Here is a 23,589-nt window from a genome sequence, read left to right on the forward strand (position 1 = left end):
CTTAGAAGATATGATTCTATAATCTTAGAGATTTAATTTGTAGATAGCTTTTAATTTAGCCGTTGATGTACTTTTATCTATACTGTTGAATTTTGGGAGGCTCAATTATAAATAGAGGCCTTTTTAAGAATTCTTGAGAGCATTCACTCAAAAATTTCTCTCTTGTGTTCTTAGCTTTTCTGTGGCTTTGTTCTTCGTTCATCTTTGAATTTCTTCCACTTTGTATTGGTTCCTTAGAGGAATTCTGTTGAACCCTCAATTGTTTGGAGTTAAGTTGACTTAGGCCTTTTTGTATGAAGGAATTGCCTAAGGTTGCACAGATTGCAAGGCGAAAATCTAAATCCGTGATAGTTGGTATCCAAGCTAGAAAGATGTCGAAAGAAATTGATGTTAAGCTAATGAGACCCGTTGAAGGGCCAGGAAGGCTAGTCGATTAAGGAACAAGCTGTCGAGCTTGGAAAATCAGGTGGTCAATCTCGAAGAGCTTGTGGGGCCCATGAAAGAGACGCTTGAAATGGTCATGGGTCGTATCGAAGATTTAAGCTCAATAAGGGAGGGTTTTAAAGACTTTATGTGGGAGACTCTTAGATCCACTTCGAACAAGTTGACGGTAAGAGACCATGCTCTTGAGGCCATGGTAACGACCATGAAGGAGGAGATTGTTGAGCTCAAGGAGGAGCTCACTATCTACAAGGCTGCCTTAGGAAGTGGAATGTTGACTTTAGGACCGAAGCAACATAAGATGGATGTCCTAAAACCTGATAAGTTCAAGAGGGCTAGGTCCGTGAGAGAAGTGGATAACTTCTTATGGGGATTGGACTTTTGAGCGATGTATATCGAGGATGATGCTACCAAGGTAAACATTGCTTCAATTTATTTTATTGATGCTGCTCTCTTATGGTGGCGGCGTAGGTCCATGGATGAGAAATGTAGAGGAACAACTATCGGAACATGGGAGGAGTTCTAATGAGAGTTGAAAAAGTAATTTTACCTACAGCATGCTGAGAAAAAGGCTCGAGCCAAGTTGTATTGGCATACGTAACAAGGCACTATTCGAGATTATGTTTGGGAGTTCAGCAAGTTGATGCTCCAGATCTCAGACTTGAACGAAAAGGAAACATTCTATTGATTCAAGGATAGACTGAAAATATAGGCAAAACAAGAGTTGCGTCATTAAGGCATCACTGAACTTATTGTAGAAATGGTTAAGGCAAAGAATTTTTGTGAGTTTGGGGGAAGAAAGTTCGATAATCATGAGTCTTCCAAGCTCAAATCCAAACCCAAGGGCAATGGTGGGGGAGACAAAGGCAAAGCAAAAAACAATGGCGAAGACTCAAAAGTTAGGCAAGACAAGTCATGGGAGAAAAAGCGGCTTTTAAAGTGCTTTAGAAAAAGGGGCTTTTAAGGTGATTTCTTTGTCAAGGCCTATTCAAGATGAAGGATTGTTTGAAAAAGGTGCCTTCAATGCTGTGGAGGCGTCCAATGAGGCCGAGCAAGACACCAAAAATCTAAATGCAATATTGGGTGGTGTCAAAGATAAGGCGAGTAATGGGTTGATGTTTGTGGACATCATTGTGGCTGGTAGAGGATTGAATGTGCTTGTTGATACTGGCTTATTAGATTTATTCATGTCTGAAAAGATGACGAGGGAACTTAGTGTCAAAATTGAGAAAATTTTGAGTCGAATCAAAACGGTAAACTTGGAAAGCATTCCAATAACGGGAGTAGCAAAAGGAATGGAATTCAAACTTGGCAAGTGGACCGATAAGGCAAACATTAAGGTAATACCACTTGGTGATTATGATTTTGTGGTTGGATTAAGCTTACTTGAACAGATTAATGCAAATATTTTTCCTTCTAGCAATTACATGGTGATTTCTTATTCGAACCATCAATGTATGGTGAGAATGAAAAGAAAATGAAGCATGGAGGGAAAGACACTGTCAATGATCCAATTTGCTAAAGGAGTATGTAAAGATGAAGTCTCCTATTTAGCCACCTTAAAGGTTGATGAAACCGTGAAACCCATCGATAAAATCCTAAAGGTAGTGGGCCAGTTACTATAGTCTTTTCAAGTTGTAATGCTAGCAGAATTACCCAAAAAGTTGCCACCAAAGAGGGAGGTGGATCACACGATCTAGTTGATGCCCAATAGTAAGACGCTAGCTAGAGCCCCATATTAGATGTCTCCGCCCAAGTTAGAGGAGTTGCGAAAATAGTTGAAGGAGCTTTTAGATGTCAGGTTCATTAAACCATCTATAGCCTCATTCAGTGCGTCAGTGTTGTTCCAAAAGAAGAACGATAGGTCTTTAAGACTGTGCATCGATTACTAGGTCATAAACAAGATCACTATAAAGAACAGGTATCTCATTCCCCTTATTGCATATTTGTTCGATCAACATGGTAGCACAAGATGGTTTACAAAGTTAGATTTGTGATCGGGATACCACCAAGTGAGAATAGCTGAAAGGGATGAGCTAAAGACCACTTGTGTAACTCAGTATGAGTCTTATGAGTTTCTTGTGATGCCCTTCGGGCTGACGAATGTTCCAGCTACATTTTGCACCCTGATGAATAAGGTGCTGCAACCCTTCCTAGATCGTTTTTATTGGCCTCACATGGGATGATGTGGAAACCTATGTGAAAATGTGTTTGGTGTGACAACCAGATGAAGTTGAGTTGAAGACCACTGCCGATTTGATACAACCTTTTGCCCATTCTAGAGTGCCCATGGGAGAGTGTATCCATAGACTTTATTATGTGGGTTTGCCTAAATCTGATGGGTTTGCAAGCATTTTTGTTGTGGTGGAAAGGTTTCTAAAGTATGAAACTTTTATTCCAACGACCAATGAGTGCCCTACTGAGGAAGCAGCTCATTTGTTCATTAGACATGTGGTGAAATATTGGGGAGTGCCACAGTCTATCATCGGTAATCGAGATGGGTGATTCACGGGACGATTCTAGACAGAGTTGTTTAAGTTAATGGGCACAAACTTGAACTTTTCCACTAGCATGCATCTGTAAACCGATGGGCAAATTGAATGAGTGAATGCGTTATTGGTGGCGTATCTTCGGCACTATTTGAGTGCTATACAAAGGGTTTGGCCAAAGTTGTTGGATGCAGCCTAATTTTCTTACAACTTGCAACGAAATAGGGCTATGAATCAGAGTTCATTCAAGATAGTGACAGGGCAACAACCACTTACACTCAATGTTGTTACGACTAGCTATGCAGGACCAAATCCAACGACTTATCAATTTGCGAGGGATTGGCAAGAGCAAAACGATTTAGCTAGAGCTTGTCTACACAAGGCAAGTACGCGCAACAAGAAGTATGCGGATCAGAATTGAAGGGATGTGTTATTTCAGGTTGGTGATTCAGTCCTTGCTAAACTACACTTAATTTTGTGACATAATTGTTTGCACAAATGGCTTATGCGATGGTATGAGGGACCCTTTCGAGTTGTGAAGAGAGTAGGCAAGGTAGCTTACAAGCTTGAGTTCCTTGCAAAGCTCAAAGTCCACCTAGTGTTCAATTTAAGTATGCTTAAGTCATTCCATGAGGATCAAGAGGATCCAAATCGAGATAAGTCCGAACGAGCACCAATGGGGGTAAAGGTCTTTACGATCATGAAGTTAAAAGCATCGAGGCAGACCGTGTGATTAGACGAAAGTACTATCAGCCGAGGCATGAATACTTAGTTCGATGGAAGGGATTTCCTAATAGTGAGGCAAGTTAGGAACTTGCCTAGGCCTTGTAGTAGTTCTAAGCCAAGATAGATCAATTCCAAGTGGAGGATGTGATGAGGGTGTAGCTAGAACAGGTGGGGGAGAATGTCTTGGGTTACACATAGGAGCCCTCAACCATGACACATTGGTGTGCTCCATCAAGTTTAAGGGAGGTTATTTGGCCCAATCAAACCGACCCGTTGCTTGGAGAGATTGAAGGCCCATCTACAAAGCTTGGCAAATATAAAATGTAATTTCGAATATATGCAATCTTAGTTATGATTCTGTAATCTTAGAGATTTAATTTGTAGATAGCTTTTAATCTTAGCCATTGATGTACTTTGATCTGTACCATTGAATTTGAGGAGACTCGACTATAAATAGAGGCATTTCCCCCTCATTGTAAAAGACTTCATTCTTGAGAGCATTCACTCAAAAACTTCTCTATTATGTTCTTAGCTTTTCTGTGGCTTTGTTCTTCATTCATCTTTATTCATCTTTGAATTGCTTCCACTTTGTGTTGGTTCCTTGGAGGAATTCTATTAAATCTTCAATTTTTTGGAGTTAGACCGACTTAAGCGTTTTTGTGTGAAGGAGCTACCTAAAGCCGTACGGATTGCAAAGCGAAAAATCTAAGCCCGTGACAGATGCTTGGAATTAGATTGGTCAGTGGGAAATTGACTAATGTATCACGTCCACACAATACATTGAATTGATTAGAGTGCAAAATGCTCTGAACCAAGAATAATTAAATAGAGTTTTAAATTTTTTAATAATTTATTTAATTTAAATTGAATTGACGCTGAAATTAAAAATTAATGTTCAGTTTGACCATTGATCCAATTAAAAAAAATCATAATTAATGCAAGCATAGTATATATATTATACATTGATTAGATGTTGCTTGGGCTTATGTTCTACAATACTTTCTAAAAATTTAAGTTTAAGTCAATGAAGAGCTTTCCTTTTATATCTAAGAAAAGAAAAAGATGGAAATAGAAAAAATGGGGTAAACTAACAATGGTGGAGATAAAAATAATACATAACTTTTATATCAAGTTGGAGGCTGAAGTGGTGTAGGTTGATTTCTTCCGTGCAAACCTATCAATTATGTTGGAGTTGAAAGTTACGAGGTAAAGATGGGGTAGTTGCTAAGTAAGTTGTTCTTTGTCAGTGTAATAGTCTTGTAGGTCATATAACCAGAGTTAACGTAACAATATATATATATATATATATATATATATATATATATATATATTAAAAGTAATTGTGAAAATTACATTTTTAATTTTTAAAAATAAAAACATAAGTAATTTTAAGAAATGTTAAAAGAAAGTGTAGAGGAGGGGAGATGTTGTTGCTTCACTTCACTCAGCCACCCAAGTCGGGAAAGCAAGTGAAAAATGATAAAGTTACACTAGGGAATATGGGACCAAAAACAGGTCAAACAGTAGTTAGTTTTGTTTTTTTTGAACTCTTAACTGATGCTTTCTTCATTATATTAAGCAATGTTTTTTTAATGGTTGGTGTAAGTACATATAAAAACACCTTTACGTATATGCAAAAACCAACCTTTAAGCAAAGTATGGGTCGAAAGGAAACCTGCTTGATGAGATCTTCACCCTTGGGTAGGTTTAATCCCTGCAAAACCCCTTTCCCTCTCCATCTAGTCTAAGCTTTTTGTCTGTCTCAACTCCCAATCATCGTTTCCTCATCTTTTAGCTTTAGGCATTGTCTGTCCGTTAGCGGTGCACGTACGAAAGGAATGCCCCTAATCCTCACTTAACTAAATTTCATTAAATTTTCACAATTTGCCACATTCACAGAAATCAAAGGAAACTAGAGATTTTTTTTTTTTGTTTTATTATTATTTCTTACTATGATTTTTACCTTCTTTATTTTTCATATATTTTAAATTTAATCTTTATATTTTTATTTTTAAAAAATTAATCTATACTTTTTAAATTAAAAATTCAAGTCAAGTTATTAATAATGTTTAAAAAATTTCTGTTAATTTTAGTAATAGATATTCTAAAATTTAAAAATATATATATACTCAACTTCGTAACCATGTGACAAAAATGACGTTATAATAGACCTAAATTTAGTAGAGAATTTCAATTATATTAATAATTTTAAAATCCATATCAACATTTTAATCATAATAAAATATTGAAACAAACATTGAGGTACCAAATTATGTAAAAAAATTTAAATTTCAAACTTGAGTGCTGTGTAGGGACCAAAAAAATTATATGGATCATAATTAAAATTTGACCATTATGTTAATAATGTAAAAAAGTAAAAATAGTAATGACATGTGTCATAAAAGAAAGATCTAATGTAAAACGAGATAAACCTCAAAATTATACATGAATTTTGATTTAATGTGCAATTGTATACATAAACTTTAATTTGGTGTAATTATATACGTTAAACTCTAATTGTGGTTCAAATATATACTTGAAACTTTAATTTTGATTTAATCATACACATTTAAAATATAAATACATCAATTTATTTTTATATTGGATAAATATAATTATTTATGTATGCAATATATAAACATAAAATAATGTTATATCAATAATTGTGTTAATAATTTACAAGAATTGGATCAAATCAAAATTTCTTGTACAAAATTATACTAAAATCAAAGTTCATACATTAAACCGTAATACATGTATAATTTTAGGATTTATCCCATATAAAATTACATCTCAACTTTGAGCGGGATTGAAATTGAAGTTTAACTATTTTATATAATCAAAAATGGAGATATCAAAATTCAAGTATAGCTATTTGTTAATAATGTAATAATTATGGACAAATGGTAAGGCCTTACTTTCAAGGGCGTAGCCAAGAGAGCTGGCAGTGGTCGGCGTCCTTTAAAATAATTTTTTTAATTTAAGTCTTTTAAATTTTTAAAATATTAAAATTAGTAAAGATAAAATTGCACTTTCACTCCTCTAAAAATGATAAAAATTTAATTTAATCCTTTAAAATTATAGAGATATAAGTTATCAAATGGTGATATTGCATTTTTACTATTGTAAAAATTAAAATTAAATTTCAACTCTCCTAAAAAGTTCTGTCTTTACCTCGCTTACTTAATTATTTAGGATATAAGTGATGGAAAGTTTTTATTCCACAATGTGAGTAAGATTTTGTTAAATGTTTAATTAATTTTTAAAATTTTTGAAATACATCTTCTGGATTTTCACTGCCAAATAGTTATTATATGTTATCAACTATCCCTGCATGGGGCATGGGAGGGAACTACTTAGTAACGTTTATGCGAATATGGGAAAAAGAATAAGAGACTAACATCTGTTTGAGGGCCAAGCACTAGTAGTGTATATTTGTATTGTAATGTAATGTATGCAGTAATTAATTTAAATGTTGATAAGCGAATATTGTTTTTCTTTATAATATGATTAATTTTCATGCAATTACTCAACCGAGTCTGAACCCAAACTCATCTTCTCAAACAATGCATTCCTTTCTTCAACGAGAAGAGAATCTTAAGTATTCCATCTTTTTTGATCTCCTTTCTTACAACGTTCTTTGCTTCACAATCGAGTTTGAGATATCTTGTGAGGACCTACTAACTTGGCTTCTTGCACCAGCCACATACACACTTAAGTTTATTTACTTAATAGTGCCATAAGAAGCATGAAGCTAGTCATTCAAAGTCCTGGATGCAACACATACTGCACACTCATCATCTACTCCCTTTGCTAAATTTTCACCTAAACAGCACCTGCTAAGTATTGCAAACCAACGTATGCAGTCTCTCAACGCACAAGCCCCGCTGCTGCCTGGCGATCACCAGGAGGACTATAATCTCAAGGACACCAGTCCCCAACTGGGCGAGCGATGGCCTAACGGCGGTGCTTTCGGAGGAAGAGGTTGGATTAATGGTGGTGATAGATTCACAAGCACTTACGATCTTGTGGAGCAGATGTTCTATCTTTACGTCAAGGTCGTGAAAGCTAAAGAGCTTCCTCCCAGTTCCGTAACAGGAAGCTGCGACCCTTACGTGGAAGTAAAGCTGGGGAATTACAAAGGAAGAACCAAGCATTTTGATCGGAAATCCAACCCTGAATGGAACCAAGTTTTCGCTTTCTCTAAGGACCGTGTTCAATCCTCGTTACTTGAAGTTTTTGTGAAGGATAAAGAAATGGCGGGCAGAGATGATTATGTTGGAAGGGTAGTTTTCGATTTGAACGAGGTTCCAACTAGAGTCCCACCCGACAGCCCATTGGCTCCTCAATGGTACAGATTAGAGGACAGGCGTGGTGAAGGCAAGGTGAGGGGTGAGGTGATGCTTGCGGTTTGGATGGGAACACAAGCTGATGAAGCATTTCCAGAGGCATGGCACTCTGATGCTGCTTCTGTCCATGGAGAGGGTGTTTTCAACATCCGGTCCAAGGTTTATGTGTCGCCAAAGCTGTGGTACCTGAGGGTGAATGTGATTGAAGCTCAGGATGTGGTGGCTAATGATAGAAGTCGCCTCCCGGATGTGTTCGTGAAAGCACAGATAGGCAACCAAGTGCTGCGGACCAAGATATGCCCCACCCGGACGCCGAACCCGCTGTGGAATGAGGATTTGGTATTTGTCACGGCTGAGCCATTTGAGGAACAGCTGTTAATTACTGTCGAGGATCGAGTGCACCCTTCGAAGGAAGATGTATTGGGGAAGATAAGCCTTCCGCTTAACGAGTTCGAGAAGCGGCTAGACCACCGCCCAGTGAATTCTCGGTGGTTTAATCTTGAGAAGTACGGTTTTGGTGTCATGGAAGGTGATAGGAGGAAAGAACTCAAGTTTTCTAGTAGGATTCATCTGAGAGTTTGTCTTGAAGGTGGATATCATGTGCTTGATGAGTCAACAATGTACATTAGTGATCAAAAGCCCACAGCAAAACAGCTTTGGAAACAACCAGTTGGGATACTAGAAGTGGGCATTTTGGGTGCACAAGGGCTGCTCCCAATGAAAATGAAGGATGGCCGAGGGAGTACGGATGCTTATTGTGTGGCTAAGTATGGCCAGAAGTGGGTTCGCACCAGAACCATTATGGAGATTTTCAATCCTAGATGGAACGAGCAATATACGTGGGAAGTTTATGATCCTTGCACGGTGATCACGCTAGGAGTTTTCGACAACAGCCACTTGGGCGGTAACAGTGGCGGTGGGAGCAATGCAGGACGAGATGCACGGATCGGAAAGGTGCGGATTCGGCTATCAACTCTAGAAGCTCATAGGACTTACACACATTCTTATCCACTCCTGGTCTTACACCCACATGGATTGAAGAAAATGGGGGAGCTACAACTGGCGATTAGATTCACTACCCTGTCACTTGCTAACATGATATACGTATATGGGCAACCCTTGCTGCCTAAGATGCATTATTTACATCCATTCACAGTTAACCAGGTAGACAATCTGAGATACCAAGCCATGAATATCGTGGCAAGGCGGCTCGGTCGAGCAGAGCCGCCTTTGAGAAAAGAGGTGGTGGAATATATGTTAGATGTGGATTCCCACATGTGGAGCATGAGAAGAAGCAAAGCTAATTTCTTCCGCATTATGTCACTCGTGTCTGGCATGGTTGCCATTGGTCAATGGTTCGGCAATGTTTGCTATTGGAAGAACCCCATCACCTCGGTCCTAGTCCATATTCTGTTTCTGATCCTCGTATGGTATCCAGAGTTGATTCTGCCGACGCTATGTTTCTACATGTTCCTAGTGGGACTATGGAACTATAGGTACCGCCCAAGGTACCCACCCCACATGGATACAAAGCTTTCATGGGCGGAGTCAGTGAATCCGGACGAGCTAGACGAAGAGTTTGACACGTTTCCGACATGTAAACCACATGACGTAGTTAGAATGAGGTATGATCGGCTTCGGAGCGTTGCAGGGAGGATTCAAACTGTCGTAGGTGACATAGCAACACAAGGGGAGAGATTTGAGTCGCTGCTGGGGTGGAGAGATCCACGTGCCACCAGCCTTTTCATTGTGTTTTGTGTTTGTGCGGCAGTGGTGCTGTATGCAACCCCGTTCAGAGTGGTCGCTCTGGTTGGCGGCCTGTATTATCTGCGCCACCCCAGGTTCCGGAGCAAGCTGCCATCTGTGCCCAGCAGTTTCTTCAAACGCCTGCCGGCTCGAACTGATAGCTTACTGTGATGTCGTATGTCGTATGATATGATGCTAGTTTGCTCTACAACCTTGGCTTGGCTTGGGCCAATTTATAGGAAAAAAAGGATCAGCTAATATGATATAAATAAATAAATAGTATGCTCCTCTTGCGAGTTGCAATACAAATTTATTGCAATTGCATTTAGTTAAATGGTTCAATTAAGTTATTCAATCTTGATTTATTTCATCTTAATTTGCTAATTAGGATTTGTTAGTCTTATTAAAGATTTTTTTTCAACTAAACTTTTGAAACATTGAATGAATTGGTCCACAGTATCCATCGGTATGATAGTTTCAATAGAATGAGGCCTACCAAAATATATTAATCAGAAAAATGTGCAAATTTTACATGAAAATATGATAGGGATATGATTTAAATCTCACTAACTTATAATATTAGTTTTTAATTTGAAAACTAAACAAAATTCCACTTTTTATTTTAATTTATAAGTGAATTGTCTGTATAAACCTTCTAGAACAAAATAGAAAAATGGAAAATGCTACTATGAGCAAATGAGACCCAAGAAGAAAATGCTCATTTCAGTACAGTCCAATACCAAACACTTAAAAAAACATAAGATCAGTACATAATTCTAAAATTATACGCCCAAAAGGAAAACAACTCATTTGACAATGCTAAATTCCTATTCCCCTCAGAAGCTGCCCAGTGCTTAGCAACAAGCTGAGCCTGCCATGCCAGATTATTGGACAAAAGCAAAAACAAAAAAGGTATTATATGTAATTTTGAGTTCTTGCTGGCAATGCTACTCCCTGGACTTGCAATTGAGTACCAATTCATCACTTACCATGAATGAAAATTGTTAAAAAATAACAAACAGTCCTGAAACTTGAACAAGTTTCATAGTAGACATCCACTCAAGATGTGGCTTTGAGTTTTGTTTTCTGTTTTTTAGCATCCAATGAAGCCAAGCCTTTGCCTAATCCAACAGGTGCTGCTTCTCCTTCCGTGGATGTTGTTGACTCATCTTTTTTGGAATCAACTGCTCCATTTGGATTATGATGCCCATTTGCTTCTTCCCTCTTCTCCCCAGAAGCTTCTCCGCCATCTCCTGCCTCTGGAGTCGCCCCCATGTTGATCATGTTAAGAAGCTGAGTTAATGGGGGCACAGCTTGAACTGGTATTCCATGTGAGCGAGTCACAAGACCCCTTGCAGCAGCCTTCTTCCTTACTTCTGCCGCCGCTCGAGCTGCTCTTTCATCGAATCCTCGTCCACGAGGTAGAGTCTCACCAATCATTGCTGCATTAAGAGACTTGTTGAAAGATGCACTAGAACTCCCAGATCCTCCAGCTGCAGCAGCAGCTTGGAATGCTTGCATCAAATCTGGATGAGCCTGCGATGCCAATTTATGAATCATATAAAGAGTGGCTAACCATATCAAGAAATAACATCATTTGTCTCTCAGATCTGCCTCCTCATTTACTGAAAATGGCACCTAGATCATACGTAAGTTCTAATAGCAGTTGACTAGTCAACTGACAATGCGAAAAGAAGGGAGGAAGAAAGACTAGGGTGATTAAAATACCTTCAAGATATCAATTGCCTTTTGAGCAGAAGCAGCATTTAAAGCTTGACCTTTTTGCTTTTGAGCATTCAACTGCAACGCAAATTAGCAACCTCAGGACCACGTAGAACAAATATGAAAACCAGACTAAACATTACCCTTCAAATAACTATTTTCCTCTATATTAGACCATTCACTTGCCTGAAGTTCACGCATCTTAAATGTCTTCATCCAGTTCTGGGAGTCTCTTGTTCTTGTGTCCTCCTCACCAAGCTGTTTTACGAGAATGTCATATGTTTTCTTTTCATGCTGTGCACACCAACAGCAATAGTCAGAGTTAAATCAATCTTGTTTAAACTTATTTCTAAGAAAAACTGAATTATTCTTCCAGAAACACATGCCTGGTGTGAAAGTTTGAAGGCACCCATACAATTGAACGCAATTGCAAGCGCATGATAGCACACAGCTGTTTGAATATGTTCCTCACCAAGCAACCTTTCATTCTTTTTCAAGGCCTCTTGCAGATAACGAAGTGCTGTATTCATCTTCCCAATATCTTGATACATCATAGCAACATTTATGAAAGTTGCAGCAACATCAGGATGATCTGGGCCAGAAGATAGGCTTAGCAAAAGCAGTGCCCTGGACATGTGTCGTAGTGCTAGCTCAGTCTGGTTCAGGCCATGGTAGAAAAGGGCCATATTGCCATAACTGCAGCAGGATAGTTGCAAATTAAATTGATTTAGACCCATGAAAAGGGCAAGAAAGGGTACAAATATCTGAAACAAAGTTCAAAACTCAAAGTAGTACTATCACAGCAATAGAAATTAGGATAAGTCAGACTGCATGACACCAAATGAACCCATTATGTGTGCCTGAGAGAACATAGAGAAATGAACCATGCCTATGAGCAGTATCAGGATGGTCCAAACCCAAGCAACGTTCATTTATAATTAGTTCTTTGTGCTGCTGCATTATGGCCCCAGCCATATCTCCTGCATGATACAGAACCATAGCAAGGTACCTGAAAATTTGGAAGCAAACTATTTAGACAAGATTGGAAATCAAAATACTGAACGCTCAACCCATGTTTTTAAAAAATTGGCTAATTTTTGGAAGAAAGATATAATAATGACCATGTCTTTAACACAAACAAAGGTTGGTTCAATTATATAAAAGCAAAACATACAACCAAAGTACCATTAAGATGATACAAAGAGGACATAATATATTTCTTTTTTCGCATAATTAAAAATATCAAAGGCAAAAAAGATGACTAAAAAAAAAATCAATAAAATGTTTTGAGTTGTGATAGCTACCGACAACAATTGGCAACCTCCCGGTGCATTGGTCCAGTGACCTGAAATCAATTGAATAAATCATGAAAAGGCTTATTTTTATGAATTCATATTAAGAGGAATGACCCAACTTACCTGTTGAAGTATTGAAAAAGCCTCTGAAAACATTGTGTACGCTTCAGTAAGCATGCCCTAGGAGAAAGACAGGAACCCAACAGTTTATTAAATCGTCATAAATACACATTCAACATAATTACCAATCCAATTCTACCATAAACCTATTTGCAATTGCAGAAAAAATTGACCCTCAATTTTTCTCGTCTAACATAGCGCAAGGCGCAAAACAAGCGCTCGCCCGAGTAAAATAAGGCGCATGCATATACATATAAATATATATTACATTACATTATGGTTGGTCAGTCAAAAAATTAAAAAAAATTACATTGCTTTCAGGTCTTCACCATTACAATAATGGTTAAAAAAAAGAAATATATCAATCTTTGCTCCAAAATTATTGAAAAGAAATTGCAATAGAAAAATAAAATCGAGGAGGAGAAAAAGAATTAAAAGAATAAGAAACAATAGAATAGATTGAAAATAAAGAAAACATGTTTACCTTTTGCTTGGTAGTGTCTGTATCTGGTTTTAACTAATAAAGCTGAGGAATAGTGGGTTTGCAATTAATAAAATAAAGAGAAATAATAATCATTTTGAGTTTTTAAATAAAAATGAAAGAAAAGAAAGCAAAGTTAAAAGTCAGATTAGGAATTAATAATATTTCAGTTTTTTCTTTAGAAAATAAAAAAGATAAAAGAAACTTAAAAGTTTATAGTCAGCTTCAATGAGTATTTGGGTTTTTTCCCTTAAAATATATTTCTATTGAATGGGTCTTTGAGTTGAAAAAATAAAATTAAAAGTTGCCTCTCCACCACTTCACTCTACTAAGTGGGTATTTGAGTTTTAAAAAGAAAAAAAAAATTAAAATTAGCTCACCGCTTCACTCAAGCTAAGCTTTTTTGTCGCCTAGCTTAGAGCTCAAAGCGCAGTAAAAGTGAATTAAGTCGAGCGCCTAGTAAAATCACTTCGCCTGAGAATGTTAAAATGAGTAATGGTGATTTCCGGTGCACCTTAGTGCCTAGGCGCGCACCTTAACAACACTGCATGACATTAAAGATATTGCATAGTGTTTGGCGACCGAAAAAGGGAATACAATGCTTACTTCAACTAGTTGGACCTTTCCCATCTCTACAAGATCTTTGGCTTCTGAACATACGGGAACTGAATGCTTCACTACAGGTTGGAGATTCAAGATATCTGATGTATGGAAAGGCATTGCGGTGTTAAAATCATACTTGCGAGCAGCAATAGTTATACCAACCTGTATAGAGAACCCCATTCATGTAAGCATGTGATTGACCAGAAGTTATAGCTTGATTTTGTCCGAAAATTCAAAACTAGAAGATGGAAGCAGTGCAAATTACATAGCACATATAACATAATCAAGGTGTCTAAGGTAACTAGAAATTCATCCAAACTTTAAACACACAAGCACATGTAGTCAAGTACAATCCACAAAACACATAAAGATGGAAACCACCCTAACAAAATTATGCAGTTTGTTCCTTACATGCTATATCCTCTGGCAACTCATCAAACAAATAACAAGGAAGGATGTAAGAAATAGCATAGTGTAAGAACTCAAACCTTTTGACACATATTGCGCAAGACAGAAATTTTCTTCACCCGTAATCTTGCATCCTCTGGTAACTCAAACTACATAAAGAAAAATCAGAAATCAAACATATAGCACAAATTAATATACTCAATGCAAAATATATTCATAGATTAAATAAACTCGGATTATCCTGTTTCCATAGATTCAATAAACACAGATATGATGGTGAGCATTTATTCGTAATACTAGTACACCTTGACAACAGATAATCTAACTACTTTATAAAACATCCATACTCAAAAACAAAATACAACTCAATACCTGATATTTCAGCTTTGCAAATATCTGAATTTCAGACCATAAACTTTCAGAGCTGACATTCATATAAGAGGAAATATTCTTCCTCGCAGATGTTTTACCCTTCCATCTAGCATGTCCCTTAGACGTCTTGCCTGATGAGTGATGACTTGCTTGCTCCTGCAAATATTTGGACATAAATACTGACCTCAGGCACTCTAGTTCAGGCTAGATGACCATCACCTAATGCAGTTCCTCTTAAAAAACAGAATCTTAAGCTTATAATGATTTGGATCATTGACACATCAAAACACCGAATACTGCAGAGCCCTGAGATTGCTTATAGTCTAGTTACTTGTGATGAAAAACTCATCTAATAGAACATACTTTCTTATGGTTTTTGGACTGTGAGCTAGAAGTCAATTTTGCAGCAACAGATTGGCAACTTCCAAAGAAACAGCTCAAAAAATGTGAGATTGCAGGACCCAGATCGTGATCTTCTGTATCTCTCAGAACATCCTGCATATCCAGCAATTACAATTTCCATATAAAAATTTCACAACAAAATTTCCAAAACATAGAAAGCATTCCATAACAAAAATACATGTCAAGCAGGAAAAAAAATGACATCACCTTCAAGATGTGCTTTGCTGACCGGACTACAATCTCATTAGAACAAAGATCCCATAGATGAGGTAGATGTTTGGTTCCATTGGCAACCTGTAAAATTATACCATTCACCAAAAGCTTTAATATTCTATTACCAAAATAGCAAGACTAATGAACAAACCCACAAAATACATAAAGCTCACATTTCCAATGTATCGAGTATTAATCCCATGTGCATGAAGTGCTTCTGTTAGTGTCTGACCGTCCATGGGTGAAACTTCCAGCGTGCAAAGGTCTTGTATAAACTTAGGAAGTACAACATCTACAAGATAAGAACTAGCTTTCTTCACATTTTCTTCGTCTTCCACTATCTCCTGGCATACACAATGGAAAAAGCTAAGAAAATCCACAGTTTAGCAGCATTGTAAAGGAAGGAAAGTTGCAGATAAAGGAGACTCACTTCTCGACTCCCAGCCAATTTAAATTCAGTGAAAATGTTGGGGTTAAATAATATCTCCTCATTCGTTTCACAACTTTTAACAGATGCAGAAGCACATTCCGTACCAGCCTTGTTATTATCTTCATTGGTTATACCCTGTGGTCATAAGGAGCATGAGCAAAATACATTTAACCACAAACAATTATAAGATAATAGAACTAACTGTAATTAAATATAACATTCAACGCCAACAAACTCATATCTTATGTGCGCATGTTATCATGCACACACAATGCCTTAATCCCCATTTAAAAAAATAGCTACAAAATTCATATAATTCGGAAGTTCCACCTTATCGAAGACTTGAATAAGAATTCCATTATCCACATAACTTAGCAGAAAATATTTAAAGCTTTGACAAACCAACTGTTCACTTGAGACATATTTTCAAAGTTGGGGGGAATTATCACCATTCACCGCATTTGGCAACAAAAAAGAAAAAGATCAAGTGTTCTATGTAAACCTGAACAGCGTATATAGGAAGTCAAAAGCAACAGCTTAGATATTTGTTATCATGAAGAGAGCCTTGCCTGGTTATCACCAGAAGTTGCAGCTTCATGAGACTCAGTCACTACTGGAGTTTCAACAACAGCAGCCTTTGAAGAATCAGTTGCCACATTAACCTCTCCCTCAGATTTTGAAGAATCAGTTGCCACATTAACTTCTCCCTCACATTTAGGCACAGATTTTGAGCTTTCAGGAGCTTGAGCCTTCTCCAGTTAAGCAGGTCAACATCAGGTAAGAGCACTTCAAACAAATTGCAAATTGACATTAATGTATGAATGTTCTACCTGGACAAATGCAGTAATTAGTTCTGGTCTCAGTATACAAAATCGGGATCCAGGTCCGGTAAAGTTTGCATCACGAGGAGTCGCTCTCATCAAATCCAGAAGATAATGCCTAATAAAAGAAATGGAATTAGGGCGAAAAAGAAAAGAAAATAAAGCTAATGATAAAATGTGGTTAAGCATAAATTATAACATGCAAAGGGTCTAGCTCTGATTAGCACATAATGAAAAAATATATACATCTCTTCTCTCATGGAAGAAACATTCATCACAAGGAAGAATATTAACTAATCTCATCTAGCTATATGAGCTGCAAAGTAGGTACAATTCTTATGACAAGGAACTTAAAGAAAATAAACTGATAGCTAGAAGACAGTGAGTTAATCTGGAATGGAGTTGGTGAAGTGTGAGGATATTACAGCTCTTAAGAAAAGGGAAGAGTCAGATAATCAGAAATGTAAAAAATGGAAGACACACTCAACCGAAGGAAGGGGGAATGGCAGACTGCAAATCAAGCACTACCACTGATCAATCAGAAGAAATAGTAAAAAAGAAAAGAAACTTGCAGGTTCAAGGAAATAAAGATGGGGAGGCAGTAGCAGAGGTAGGTTGACAAGAAGAATATATGTGTCTAGAAGGGAAAGTTAAACTTTTAAACCCAAGTAATATGCTATACGTAAGGGCATTTTTGTAATTATTTTGGGGTAGAGCAAGGTTCTCCCTAAACCAGAACCTGGCTGATTTAAAAATAATAACCCGACCTGAGCCTGATTTAAAAAAACCACCTGATTAGATCAGGTGGGAACCCATGGCGTCAAAAATCCATGATTTGTGAACATAAAGTCTTAAACCGTAAGTCACAAAACATGAATTTAAGGCTAATGGTGGGTATCAAAAGATGTCAAGGACAAAATATTGCAGTCCATATCGATGCAGCTCATCAACTTGAAAACCACAAGAAAAAGTCACCTGTCATCACTACCAACAATGCCCTTGCATTCCACCGGAGCAGCCAATTTGAAAACATTCCCAGATGCATCAAGTACTGTGTGCTCCTTCAAATGAAGGCGTTTGGCAGCTTCAAGCACCTAAAGAACATAGAAGTCAGCACTCTCCACAAAAACATTTGTTCTATGTAAAGAGTATCAAATTTAGCTGAAACTTAATAACATGAAATATAAATGTTGAAAGAGATGATTACTCAACAAACATGCCACAGAAACCAGACAATTTTTTTAGGACGTTAAATTTCATATTTCTCACCTTTGAATGAAAATCTTCATTCCAGCAAATCTTTTTGCCATTGTCAACAGATCCATAAAGGAGAGAATCTGATTTATCCCCTTGGAGAATGCCAGGTAAGACACTCTACAAAAAGAGAAGTATCAAATTATTACATAATTCTAGAGCAAATAAAAAAATAAATAAATAAATAAATTAGGCAGAAGAAGGAACAAAAATTCCACATCTAACAACTCCTAAAATAGAAAAGATATACAGCTTCACCTGCGCCACCACTCTATGACCTCTGTAATCAATTATGGCCATGGCAAGGTTATGAAGCCCAGGGACATCAGCTTCCTGATATGCCTTTGTTCCTTTCAAATCATTATTTGCAGAAGCATATGTAGCCTGCTCACTCTCAGCCGACGGTGTCTCAACAGACCCTTGAGCCAATTCCGTTATACTATCACTTTCCCCTATGCTAGATCTACGACATCTTTCCTCATTTGAATCCATTCTACCTCCAGGCAACATCTCAGATGAAGCAGCTTCATTTTCGCTCTCAGAACTTGAATTAGTCTCTACTGCACGTTTCTTTGACAGTTGTTCCATATCCGAATCAACAGCAAAACTGAAGAATATGTTGTTATGAACATACCTGAGAAAAAAACAACAGTACAAAATTTATCTCAATTGTAAAATAGAATAACAAGTATAAAAAGCAATTTGGGGGTGATGTTATAGTGTAACAAATGAATTTATTAAACAAAACACAGAGAACAAAATAAATGAATTGACAAATTGCTACGAGATGCCTAATCCTAAGGACTTTTGTACAATATCACAAAATGAAGAGGAGAAATGGGACAGCATAAGTCCTCAGAGAAATCATGACTGATGTTTCCAAAGGCAATGTGCAAGATAACAATGTTCGCAAAAAATTCTCAATCAGATGCAGAGTTCATTTAAGGATCACTAACATGTGAAAGCACTCAGGATCAGTTGGATTTATGGGGGGTATACATCTGTTGATGACTCCAACAGCACCACTAATTGCTGCATCAACAAAGTCCGAGGTCACTTTATAGAGAGCCCTATCCCGCAGGATCCTGCAACAAATTTGTACACATGATAAGCAGAAACTCCAAAATCATTCATAACAGCTTAATGCCTGTGAATAAGTGGCAAGCATGTCCATTACAAGGTTAAATGAAAAATAAGACAGTAATTCATTCTCAAATTACAAAGTAGTACCTTTCATAATCTGTAATCTTAAGAATAAGATTATAACAAAGTGTTCGATTAAATTTCTTAATTTCCTATTCAATCACACACTTTAACTGCACATTTTGGGGCTCAAGATTACAACATTCATGTCAATCAGATTAAAAACACTTAGTTTGTTTTCAATATGACACATCAAAATTTTATTCTATGTCTGATATGCATGCTATTGAAATTTAAATATACAGTAACTATTAATTAAATTGCACAAGCATATAAAACTGTTATTCAAACATAATACAATGCTATCAAAATGAACAATCAGCATTCTAATGATTACCTATATCCAGCTAGACATACTTTGTCATGAAAAATAATTAGATGTTTTATTACTAGTTAGCTGTTAGATGATAAGCACTATAAATCTACAGAATGAATTAGGTTCTCCAAAAAAGCATTAGGACAATTAAAAGTCACAAACATTTAGGAATGAATTATGTACCTTTCTTGAGGGGTTGTATGTGGAAATTCTCGACAAGATTGCAGTTCCTCATTCCAATCTCTTTGCATGCCAATCAACTCACTCCCATATGAAGGAGTCAATGCATCCTCTGCTCTGGCTGCATCACGTTTGTGATCTGGAAACAACACAAGCAACAGAATCAGCTTTTGCAGTACAACAATACTGCTTTTGCAATGCAACATACTTAATTTTTTCTTTTTTTAAATGAAAATAAAATATAGTCTTGCAGCAAAAATTTCTAGCAAGCATACCGAAAAAGAAAAAAAAAATTACACTATATCAGAAAAAAAAAATTACACTATATCAGATAGGAGCAAAGAAAGAAGGATGGAGAGAAAATAGAGTAGAAGGAAAAGTTACTTTCTTTTCACTGTGTCCTTCATTTGATAGGATAGAACTCCCCAAGGTGGATTTACACCTATCCTTTCCCTCAAATTTCAATCCTTCTAAATCTGGGATATAAATTAACAATTCTATTTGCAACTTTAAACCCTATCTTATTTCTATGTCTTTCTCCTTTCCTCTATTTTTATCCTCCATACCATACATAAAGAAGAAAAAATAACTTCCATTCTTTCTTTTTACTCTTTCCTCTTCTTTTTCCCTTCCCTCAATTTTCCTTCCTACTGGAAATAGTGTAAGAAAATAGACAATAGAAGAATTACCCTCCACGTTAGAGAGCTCAATCTACTTTTTTCCTTTTTCAAAGCTGAACACTGAAGTAACTTTAGAAGTCGAAATTACCAGGAACTGGATATAATTCCAGCCATGAATTTGGTGGAAGCAGAGATTGAACATTTTCAAAAGGATGTGCAGCGGCCTTCCGCTCCATAATTTCATGGAAAGCTTCATTACAGGTACACAAAAGGAAATAATTAGTGGATAACAGAAAATGGACCAGAAATTTTCAACCTCCAACACTACTTAAAAGAATGTTTTGCATATATGTTACCTTTTCTGAACTTAGAGCTAATTTTCTGCAGGAGTCCAACAAGAGTTGTTGCTTCATAACCAGCTTTGCTTGGTCTGGGGTCAAGAACATTTCCCGTGCTTGAATTGACATAAAACATCTTTGTGGTTCCCGTAATACAGTATTTATTACCCTCTAAAGTTTCTATATCCAAATAGATCAAATCCCCTACAAGCCTGTCCCCAACAAAGTTCAAATGTCTTGTTAATACTCGTTCAAGATAAATGCCAAAACTCAATCACCATCAACAACAAAAATATCATTCAACATAAAGAATATAAATTCAGCGTTTTACCTTCGATAGCTAGGTGGAGGGTTGAAGGATGAAAAAACAATACTCTCAACACATTTAATCTCGTTCGAAGGTGTACACAGCAATTTACCTAATGATCCAGTAACATCCTCCATAAAGCCCAGGCCATCAAGCTCTGGAACATCAGTTTTTGTGGCATCTGCACAACATAAAACTGAAAGTGAAAATCACAGAGTTTATAAAATGGTAAATGATAATGACAGTGACTTAAGGTCCAATTTCAAACCTCCCGAATTGGGAGCTTTACTTTGGGCATTCTCATACTGCAATGCAAGCGAAGTCGAGAGTGAGGCATGAAGTGTAGAAAGGTAAAGCAGATCTCTTGTGCGGTGAACATGAGCTCTGATAGATCTATCATCATATAATGCTGCCAAAAGTTTTAGGTTAGAGCCCATGTAGAGACCTTAAAACCATAAAACAGAAAACAAAGCAATTATACCAGCAACCATCTCCAAGGAGCAACCACCGAGAGTAATATCAGCTATTTCAGAAATTTCATTATAATCTTCTAAATGATGAGTTGAACCATCCTTAATGTGCAACAGTAAATCATAGCATGTAAAGTAACAGGTCTCGGGGGCATCAAGAAGAAATTGTCGTATGTCCATGACAGAATCTCCAGGATTCAACTGCAAATACATACAGTCAATTCATCATTTGAACCGCATCAATAATAAGGTATCCATGCGAAAAGAGAATTCAATTTTTAATTGTAACCAATGAAAATCCATCCACATATAGATGCTTACGTACATACACACATCTGCAAACCATATCTATGCATATATAGAGAGAGAAGGCATAGTTTCAAATTCAAGTTGGTTCACCTGCAGTTCAAGCCGTTCCCCACTTTGTGTTTTAACAGGCACTGGGTAAAGGTGAAGGTCCCCTGAATCAATATAGAAGAAAAGAAAAAAAGTGAGTCCAATAGCAATCTAAGAAGCATACGATAGAACCATAAAACAGATTTAAATTAAGATTTCATATAAGCAACAGAAAAAGCAGAAAGTGAACCTAAGCTGGTCTAAAACATTCGAAGATATTGAATGAATATTCATCTGTCTCGCATTGTTTAAGGAAACATGTTTATTTGACAACAGAACGTGTATACACAGATGAATGATTGAAATCATAGATTATCATTTCCATATGGAGGAAAACAATGGAACTCTTTCTTTAAACCACTATGCAATTGAAAATAAAAAAGAAATCATTATAAGATTTGAGAGGTGATCTGAATATGCTAATGAAAGGAAATCACAATAAAAGTAATAATATAGCAATCATGCATAATATTCACCTTGCTTTGGTTGGCTTGATGAATTCAAAGCTTCAGACTCTGTCAACTCTGACTTGGAACCAGATGATTCAACCGTGTTTGGAACTCCATTAGAGTCAACATTAGGAGGCTTGGAAGCAGTTACATTGTCCTTCAAGGGAGCATCAGAAGAGACAGCTTGCTCTGAACAAGTGGTTGAATTGTGTGACCCTCTCCGATTCCTTCCCTTATTAGATTTCCCCGCCATTTGCACGAACTTGATTCCCAATACCTTAATTTATAAGCATATAAAGAGTTTGGAAAAGTTCTATAGTGAGTTGGTTATTCTACAAATATTATACGTGTATAACATAGTTCTCTTCATTTTAACAATAAAATGAACACATATGCAACAAATGCAATGAATTCTATTCAAACTCAGAATAAACTAGAAAGGAGAACAAAAACAAAAGCCCATGAGCTGGTCATATATCACAAACAGTACCTTAGAAATTGAACTAATATGTCTGCCTGTGCATGTAATATAAGTTAAAAAGAAAAACATTTTTAAGACAGAACCCCTGAATGCACCTAATAAGATGCAAACTCGTTATTAGACAAACTTACAATCAGCAAAAACAAGAGAAGAAATTAAAACAGAAACATTAAACCATAATTATTTTAAGAAACAATACATCCAACAGAAGCAAGTGTAGAGATATGCTGTATTTTTATTTTACAGAGTTTCAAATAGCGGTGTCGTGGACGCTATTTTGCAGCAGCAGCGCCGTGAGCCACCGCTAAAGACCTAAATAGCGGCAATAACGGCCGGTTATTTACTCTAAGCTGATAGCTTTTAGAAAAAAAAAATTTCCTTCTCAACAAAGTAAACATAGAGAGTATGAGATAAAGTACCAAGCAGTACGATCAAAAACAGAAAATAAATTAAAAATATAACAGAGTGATACAGAGGCCGAGAGCGTATAACACAAAATCTCATGGCTCAAGTTTAGGGTTTCCAAAATTACCCTATTCGGTTTCCTGGTGTGTCGGAAACTAGAAGGCAATAGAGGGCTTGCGTCAGAAGAGAAAGGCGAGGCTTGTTTGGGACACAGTGGTGGTGAGAGGTTTATCTGGCGGCGGGGAATATCAGTGAAGAGATATATGAGAGTAGGTTCGTTATTTTTAAAGGCATTTTTAGGAAAACATTTTCTTATATCTATAATAATTTTATTTGGATAAAAGATTAAAATTTATATCTCTTCATCTTAAAAAAAAAAAATTAGGGTAATCTTTAAAAATAGCAACTTTTGTTTAGCTCAGGTTATATTTTAGTCACTTATGTTTGAAATGTTACATTTAGTCACTTATGTTATTATTTTGTTACAAAGTGATCACTTTACCGTTAAATTTCGTTATCTCTTTAACGGCAATCCTACGTAGCAGTCTAACT

The 23,589-nt window shown here is 36.7% G+C and overlaps 2 protein-coding genes across 2 annotated transcripts; one reads left to right on the plus strand and one right to left on the minus strand.

Annotated features, from left to right (window-relative positions):
- Positions 1-7,321: 7,321 nt before the first annotated feature.
- Positions 7,322-10,101, plus strand: LOC108469568 (FT-interacting protein 1-like). Its single transcript, XM_017770464.2, has one exon. The coding sequence runs from the start codon at positions 7,517-7,519 to the stop codon at positions 9,920-9,922; it is 2,406 nt and encodes an 801-aa protein (XP_017625953.1). The 5' UTR covers positions 7,322-7,516; the 3' UTR covers positions 9,923-10,101.
- Positions 10,102-10,472: 371 nt separating this feature from the next.
- On the minus strand, positions 10,473-23,349 carry LOC108469567 (clustered mitochondria protein). Its single transcript, XM_017770462.2, has 29 exons — positions 23,165-23,349; positions 22,179-22,428; positions 21,706-21,767; positions 21,318-21,507; positions 21,105-21,245; positions 20,861-21,017; positions 20,548-20,741; positions 20,340-20,441; positions 19,575-19,710; positions 18,829-18,957; positions 18,131-18,506; positions 17,888-17,992; positions 17,594-17,712; positions 16,628-16,736; positions 16,367-16,546; positions 15,798-15,932; positions 15,541-15,711; positions 15,362-15,448; positions 15,116-15,247; positions 14,753-14,908; positions 14,461-14,529; positions 13,976-14,134; positions 12,892-12,948; positions 12,778-12,818; positions 12,363-12,482; positions 11,860-12,169; positions 11,660-11,767; positions 11,480-11,551; positions 10,473-11,287 (listed from the first exon to the last, which is right to left on the minus strand). The coding sequence occupies exons 2-29, from the start codon at positions 22,402-22,404 to the stop codon at positions 10,811-10,813; spliced, it is 4,320 nt and encodes a 1,439-aa protein (XP_017625951.1). The 5' UTR covers positions 22,405-22,428; positions 23,165-23,349; the 3' UTR covers positions 10,473-10,810.
- Between the last annotated feature and the right edge of the window lie 240 nt (positions 23,350-23,589).

Source organism: Gossypium arboreum, chromosome 8 (genome assembly GCF_025698485.1).
Source record: "Gossypium arboreum isolate Shixiya-1 chromosome 8, ASM2569848v2, whole genome shotgun sequence".
Taxonomy (NCBI): domain Eukaryota; kingdom Viridiplantae; phylum Streptophyta; class Magnoliopsida; order Malvales; family Malvaceae; genus Gossypium; species Gossypium arboreum.